This window comes from Haplochromis burtoni, unplaced genomic scaffold (assembly GCF_018398535.1).
Source record: "Haplochromis burtoni strain Fernald_Lab_line unplaced genomic scaffold, NCSU_Asbu1 Contig_1152, whole genome shotgun sequence".
Classification (NCBI taxonomy): Eukaryota; Metazoa; Chordata; class Actinopteri; order Cichliformes; family Cichlidae; genus Haplochromis; species Haplochromis burtoni.
The window spans coordinates 15,667-23,374 of record NW_024583513.1 but is presented as its reverse complement, the minus strand read 5'-3'; the positions used below and the strand labels follow the sequence as shown (position 1 = coordinate 23,374).

The 7,708-nt window shown below is 43.7% G+C and overlaps 1 protein-coding gene across 1 annotated transcript; it reads left to right on the top strand.

Moving 5' to 3' along the window:
• The first annotated feature begins 4,934 nt into the window (after positions 1–4,934).
• On the top strand, positions 4,935–6,874 carry LOC121813118. The gene is made up of 3 exons (XM_042216643.1): positions 4,935–5,058; positions 5,293–5,575; positions 5,757–6,874. The coding sequence occupies exons 1-3, from the start codon at positions 4,973–4,975 to the stop codon at positions 6,399–6,401; spliced, it is 1,014 nt and encodes a 337-aa protein (XP_042072577.1). The 5' UTR covers positions 4,935–4,972; the 3' UTR covers positions 6,402–6,874.
• The last annotated feature ends 834 nt before the right edge of the window (positions 6,875–7,708 follow it).

The following is a 7,708-nucleotide window of genomic DNA, read 5'->3' as shown; positions in this document are numbered from 1 at the left end:
TTATGGGAGGAGCTGAAAATGATGACGTCCGAAGCCTCGCTGCCCGGCTGTACCACGTGACTGGTTCATGAAGTGGTTCGAACTTTGCCGCGAGATATGACAGCGATATAAACCCCTCAGACTTCATTCAAAATGTGGGTGTTTGATGGAGAGTTGCGTTAGTGAGAGTTTGGAGACAGTTTGGAGGTTTATGAGAGTGAGAGAGAAAGTCAGGAGAGAATGGAGCCAGCTAAGAAGAGGAGGATGTCCTCCCCTGTGTGGGAACATTTTGATCTTATTCCTCCCAACAAGGTATGTAAATTTCTACAGAAGATGTATTTTCATAATACTGATGGTGCAATACAATTTATGTTAAGCTGTCTGTACTTTTGTACAAGGTGAAGTGTTTGCTATGTGCCAGGGAGCTGGGATATAACAACAACACCTCATCCATGCTTAGGCACTACAGAGCTTTGCATGAGAATAAGGGGGACACCGATTGTGGAGCAAGACCAGGTGAGCCATCAAATGCAATGATAATATAGCATGCAGTAATGTTACTAAATGATATAACAATATTATACAACTGTAATAAGTTACGTGTGTGATATTTATATTTGTGCTTTTCTTTATTGTCTTTCCTCAGGAGAACAATCTCAAATAGATGAAGACCTGGTCAGCATGGTGATTGAGGACTCCCAGCCATTTAGCATTGTGGAGGACAAAGGATTCAAAAGATTTGTTAAATCATTAAATCCTAGCTATGTTCTCCCCACTAAAAAGGTCTAAAAGCAGTGAAAATTTAGTTTTTACAGAATAAAATGTGAACAGGCAGGACTGAGGCTCAAAGCCTCAGTGTGTAGCTGTCCATACCTCAACGTTACAAAAGCACAACTACTGTCCACACCCCAACCACACCTCACCTCACAGTAAATGATCATTTTCCATACTGCCAGTATAAATATACACAGTATGCTGCCATCACTACAATATACATGTTTTACACACTCCTTTTGTTGTTGACATTTACAGGCTGTGTGCAAAAGGCCACACTCTTCAAATTCATGCCAACTAATATTTTTACATCCAGTAGGTGTCCTACTAGAGCAATGAAGCTTCAAGAAGCTTTGCACTGGGGTGAACCAATTGGATGAAAAGCTTCAGTGCTTCATGAAGCTTCATCTGCCCATCACTACTAATTCATAACGAAGAAAGCTTTGTAATGAAGACTGTCATTTCCAAAACACGCCCCCCGGTCCGCAGCGCTGTTGAAAAGGCTGTGGAAGTCCCTGTATTAAACACGTAGACCTGTGACACAAAAATCACCAAACTCGGACGACCACAGACTGTTTTCCTTCGTGGTGATGAAGGAAAACGCTGGGTTGGCATGTAAAAGGGCATTTATTCCCTTCAAAGACCTGCAGTTCAAAAAAAGCGCCCCTCGACAGCCAAACCCATCTGTTCTCTGATTGGATTGTTACATTTGTGATTGACATGACATTGACCAATCAGATGAAAGGAAGAAAAATAGGGTCAAAATTCGTACTTGTAACTTGCAGGGTTTTTTTGGCTAAGTCCACACACAAATCTTTTTTACACATACAAATCTTTTTTACGCACACACAAATCTTTTTTACACATACAAATCTTTTTTACACACACACAAATCTTTTTTACACACACACAAATCTTTTTTACACATACAAATCTTTTTTACACACACAAATCTTTTTTACGCCACTCACAAATTCTTTTTACACATACAAATCCTGATTTACAAGTACAAAATATTTATGACCACATTTTGAGCCCATATCTGCTCTCCCGCAGCACTCAAAGCACTTTATGTAATATGCATTATTCACCCATTTATACAAGCAGTTTTGTCTATGCCTAAGTGCTTTCTGTCAAATATTCATAAATTCATACTCCAATGGATGCATCAGGTTTGGAGGCCTATCTCCACCCCACCACCACTTCCCCTGCCAGTGGCGGACTCCCTCAGACATCGGTGCGTTGGTGGTTCTTTGTGTCTGCGGGGTGGGCGTCCGGTACACACCGGCTCACTCCTTGGCGGCCGCTTATCGGGGCCTGGAGCCTGGGGCTCGCTCGGGCCACTTCGGAGGTGGGGTGCCCCCGGCCTCTCGGCCTGGGGCTCGGTCACTCAGGCACAGGCTGGCTGCCGGCGGAGCTCACGGGCGCGTCACTGCAACTCCCCCTGGCTTCTGCTCCGCGGCTGCTGAGTGAGCCCTCATCTGGGACTCTCCTCAGCTCTTTCTGGGACAGTGGCGCGGCGCACAATAATGTTTAATATTTAGTATTTACTGTCATATTCCCATATATCATTGTGATGTTGTTTATTCTATTACTCTTGTTCTCTTCTGCTTGTTTTCTTTTTTCTTTCTCAGCAGGTGATCCAGGTGATTGATATATGCATTTTTTTTCTGCCCGTTCTGTTGGTTTTTGTCTTTTGCCCTTCTCCCCCGTCCCTCTTCTCAGCTGTTTCTCTTTCCCTCTTTCTTTCTCCCCTTCTTTCCCCCAGTCAAGTCTGTCCCGTATTCAGTAAGTGAAAATAAAATAAACAATAAAAGGTGAATCAAATGGACCATTACGGCAAGGCTGGGATGGTCAATTTGGTAAAGTAAATCCGTTGGGCATCTTTCTTTGCCTTTAGACAACAATTCTGATGGCAAAAGAGCCAAACGGGACAGGCAAAAAAAAAAAAAAAAAAAAAAAAAAAAATGGATGCATCAGATCCAACTTGAGGTTACAGTTTTTGCCCGTTGCTTGAACACTATAAACCCATGCTCAGACTAAAGTAACACAACGTGAAGCTTTTGTTACCATACCTCAAACACATGTACCCATACCTTAAACAAAAGCGCTGCTTTGCACCCCAGTACCAATTATGCAACACTCCTACTCCTTTATGCAACACACCTACCCCTTTATGCAACACACATGGTCCTGCATGCTACACTCTATTTCATACATAAGACACTTCGCTCACAAAATGAAATGTCAGGGTGCCATTCGGAAAACACATGTATCCAAAATACAAAACACATGGGGTAATTGCAACCACGCAAATACACACCTGAAGGCACTTACTTGCAAAACCGAACACCAATTAGCCAACTACAAAAAGCCCTCAGCGTAGCCATTTCAAGAACTTCGCAAGCATGGATGGAGGGAGAGCAAGAGGAAGAGGAAGAGGTAGAGGAAGAGGTAGAGGAGGAGAGGAAGAGGAGGAGGAGGCCGAAGAGGCCATGCACGGACCCATATTTCTGATGAAATAAGTCTTTGGTCCCGTTGCCTGAACACATTTTGCAAAACTTTGCTCATTGTGCCAAAACCCTAAACACAAGTAAACATGACACAACACTGGGAAATATACCATTCACATCTGCACCAAATTGAAACTCTACTCTCAAAACCTAAACTCTGCTATCAAAACCTAACATTCCTTTGTCAAAATGTAACTCTGTTGACAAAATGACACATACTTGCATCATATGCAAACACTTACAGAGCAGGGGGAACACACTAGTCTACTTTATATAAAGCACTGCAGTCTTTGATTTCCATTGTTCATTCAGAAGGCATATTTTCAGGAGACACATTTGCAAACAACCAAAAAAGCAAATAGGCCTACTCAATATTGTACATTGCAGTACCATGAATTCAGATAAAGCAAGAAAAAAACAACAAAAAGAGAACATATTACTGCACTACAGTGCTACACATACAGAACCCTCACCCCATCACACGGGTACCTGTGTAGCTCTCAGAATGTATTCATGTGGTACTGATATGGTACATATTCAGCTCGAAGTCCTTTGACCCTGTCACTGTTCCTCTCAAATGGGACTCTGTAGAGCTGCTTCATGGTGATGCTGTGTTTTCCCAAGATGCGTCTGATGGTGGTGATGCTCACATGGTTTATGTTGTTGAACACTTGCCTGTCTGCAAGTATTTGCTTTCGTAGCTGGTGGAGACGGATGGCATTGTCTGCCCTCACTAGGTCCACAACGGCAAGTTCCTGCCGTTGTGTGAACAGGCGTTGGCGTCCTCCCCCAGAAGGTCTTCGAGTCATTCTAGAGAAATACAACCACATATTGTCATCGGTTTGCTTATTTTTCTTACAGTACTTTACTGTATATACTGTATCATCCACTGTACAACACTGTACTTCAATATAAGTAATCATGGTATGTTTCACAGAAACTACCACTTTGGCTGCAAAAGGAGCATTAGCACCCTGCAATACCCTGTACACTTGATATGGTAACTGTAGAACAGTACTATAAAAACCATCTGAGTAGAGTAGAAGGCAGTGAGATGAAGACAGACCTGTTTTCTAGTCGGAATTTTCTTATTACAGATGCCACTGTGAAGCGGCTTAGATGTGGGTGGACTCTCTGCCCAGCTTCCCTCATAGTCAGGCCGTGGTTGATGACATGGTCCACCAAAGTTGCTCTTATATCATCAGAAATATGGGTCCGTGCATGGCCTCTTTGACCTCCTCCTCCTCTTCCTCTTGCTCTCCCTCCATCCATGCTTGCAAAGTTCTTGAAATGGCTAAACTGAGGGCTTTTTGTGGTTGGCTAATTGGTGTTCAGTTTTGCAAGTAAGTGCCTTCAGGTGTATATTTGAGTGGTTGCAATTACCCGATGTGTTTTGTATTTTGGATACATGTGTTTTCCAAATGGCACCCTGAAATTTCATTTTTGAACGAAGTGTCTTATGTATGAAATAGAGTGTAGTATGCAGGACCATGTGTGTTGCATAAAGGAGTAAGTGTGTTGCATAATTGCAACCAGAGTGCAAAGCAGCACTTTTGTTTAAGGTATGGGTACATGTGTTTGAGGTATGGTAACAAAAGCTTCAAGTTGTGTTACTTTAGTCTAAGCATGGGTTTATAGTGTTCAAGCAACGGGCAAAAACTGTAAGAGCAACTTTGGTGGACCATGTCATCAACCATGGCCTGACTATGAGGGAAGCTGGGCAGAGAGTCCACCCACATCTAAGCCGCTTCACAGTGGCATCTATAATACGAACATTCCGACTAGAAAACAGGTATGTCGTCACCTCCATACCTTCTGCTCTACTCAGATGGTTCCATAGCACTGTTCTACAGTATATCACATTACCATATCAAGTGTACGGGGTGCTAATGCTCCTTTTGCAGCCAAAGTGGCTGATTCCTTATATTGAAGTACAGTGTTGTACAGTGGATGACACAGTACATACAGTAAAGTACTGTATGAAAAATAAGCAAACCGATGACAATATGTGGTTGTATTCCTCCAGAATGACCCGGAGACCTTCTGGGGGTGGACGGCAACGCCTGTTCACACAACAGCAGGAACTTGCCGTTGTGGACCTAGTGAGGGCAGACAATGCCATCCGTCTCCACCAGCTACGACGGAAAATACTTGCAGACAGGCGAGTGTTCAGCAACATAGACCATGTGAGCATCACCACCATCAGACGCATCTTGGGTAAACACAGCATCACCATGAAGCAGCTCTACAGAGTCCCATTCGAGAGGAACAGTGACAGGGTCAAAGGACTTCGAGCTGAATATGTACGGGTACGTGTAACTGTCCCTTACATTTACAATAGAGTATTGGTGAAGTCCAGTAGCAGCTGAATATGTACCATATCAGTACCACATGGATCTATTCTGAGAGCTACACAGGTACCTGTGTGATGGGGTGAGGGTGCTGTATGTGTAGCACTGTAGTACAGTGACATGTTCCCCTTTTTTTCAGAGGATCATGGCCATGGATGGAGCTGCACAGCCTCATGAATACATTTTCATTGATGAAGCTGGATTCGACCTGAGCAAAACAAGACGACGGGGTCGTAATGTAATTGGCCAAAGGGCAATTGTGCACGTCCCAGGGCAGCGCGGGGGAAACATCACATTATGTGCCGCCATATGCCTTCGAGGACTTCTGCACCATCATGCAATGCTAGGTCCATACAATAGCCAACACATACTCACATTTCTAGATGCTCTCCATAACATAGTTGTACAGAACAGACCAGATCAGCCCAGGTTTGTGGTGATATGGGATAATGTCAGTTTCCATCGGGCTGCTCTGGTCCAGGCCTGGTTCACCGACCACAATCAATTTGAAGTGGTATACTTGCCCCCTTACTCACCATTTTTAAACCCTATTGAGGAATTTTTTTCGGCTTGGAGATGGCGAGTATATGACCGCCAACCACATGCCCGCATGCCTCTTCTGCAGGCAATGGAACAGGCCTGCGGCGACATTGAGGTGACAGCGATCCATGGATGGTTTCGGCATGCAAGAGGGTATTTTCCCCGGTGCCTAGCGGGAGAGGACATAGCTTGCGATGTTGATGAGGTCCTGTGGCCAGACCCCAACAGACGGCGGGATCCATGAGCCCACTTATGCACACTTGTCATGGTTTTTTGTGTTTACAGTATAGTGTTTTTTCTATTGCAGTATTATTGTGTTGTGGTTTTTTTTTTTTTTTTGCTTCATCTGAATTCATGGTACTGCAATGTACACTATTGAGTAGGTCTATTTGCGTTTTTGGTTGTTTGGAAATGTGTCTCCTGTAAATGTGCCTTCTGAATACACAATGGAATTCAAGGACTGCAGTGTTTTATGTAAAGAAGACTAGTGTGTTCCCCCTGATCTGTAAGTGTTTGCATATGATGCAAGTATGTGTCATTTTGTCAACAGAGTTACATTTTGACAGAGGAATGTTAGGTTTTGACAGCAGAGTTTAGGTTTTGGGAGTGGAGTTTCATTTTGGCACAGATGTGTATGGTATATTTCCCAGTGTTGTGTCGTGTTTACTTGTGTTTAGAGTTTTGGCACAATGAGCGACGTTTTGCAAAATGTGTTCAAGCAACCACTGCTCCCTTGCAGTCTTACAAAATGCTAACTGCACGTCATTGAAAGTAAATACTGTATACAAAGTTGTGCCAAAACACAGACACTGGCTGCACTGGGCTTTTTGCATTGTTTTCAACACTCTGGCTCTTCACATGTTAGCACTTTGCTCTTCTCCAGGCCACAGGGTGGTTGTGCCACATATTGCTGTCACTGCATGACACTAAAAAAAACTCTCCCGCCACCGTCGTGTTACCTACGCTGAGCTGTAAATTCTCCTTAACGCCTCGATTGCTCTCATTATAGACTCCACCATGGACAGCTGAAAACTCTACAGCAGAGCAGTCCTCGAGATCTGTTAGAAGTTTGAAGTAGCTCCGCTTCGGTCACAGGATGTTCTTGTAATGACTGTATGAACGACTGGAGATCCTATACAAACAGCAGAAACACTTCAGATTCTCCAATCTCGTCCAGAGCACTTTCTGCCAGCCAAATCAGAGCATGTCGGGACTGTCCTTTAAAACCCACCACTGTTGGTTCGCTGCACTTAAGACGCTGGCACACCTTTGTGAGTTCGGGTTTCCCAAGGGTCCACAATGCTGTTCTGATGTCATCTTGTAGTTGTTCCATCTTTGGAAGATGTTAATTCAACACGTTCTAGATTTTTGTCTAGAGCAGGAAACCTACTCTTGGTTTCCTGCTCTAGGAAACCAAGAGTAGGTTTGTGTAACATCATCTGTAACACCAGATGATGTTACACACTGAAGGAAGACAAGGTTCATTCAGGTGCACATTGAGCTTTGTTCCTCACAGCAGTTCTGTGTTACTGATGGTTTCCATCACAATAA

Bases quoted from the DNA above. Each gene is read 5' to 3' on its own strand.
- LOC121813118 (XM_042216643.1), top strand. From the start codon at position 4,973: ATGAGGGAAGCTGGGCAGAGAGTCCACCCACATCTAAGCCGCTTCACA. The intron at 5,059-5,292 runs GTATGTCGTCAC...GTATTCCTCCAG, and splicing joins ACATTCCGACTAGAAAACAG to AATGACCCGGAGACCTTCTG. The intron at 5,576-5,756 runs GTACGTGTAACT...CCTTTTTTTCAG, and splicing joins TTCGAGCTGAATATGTACGG to AGGATCATGGCCATGGATGG.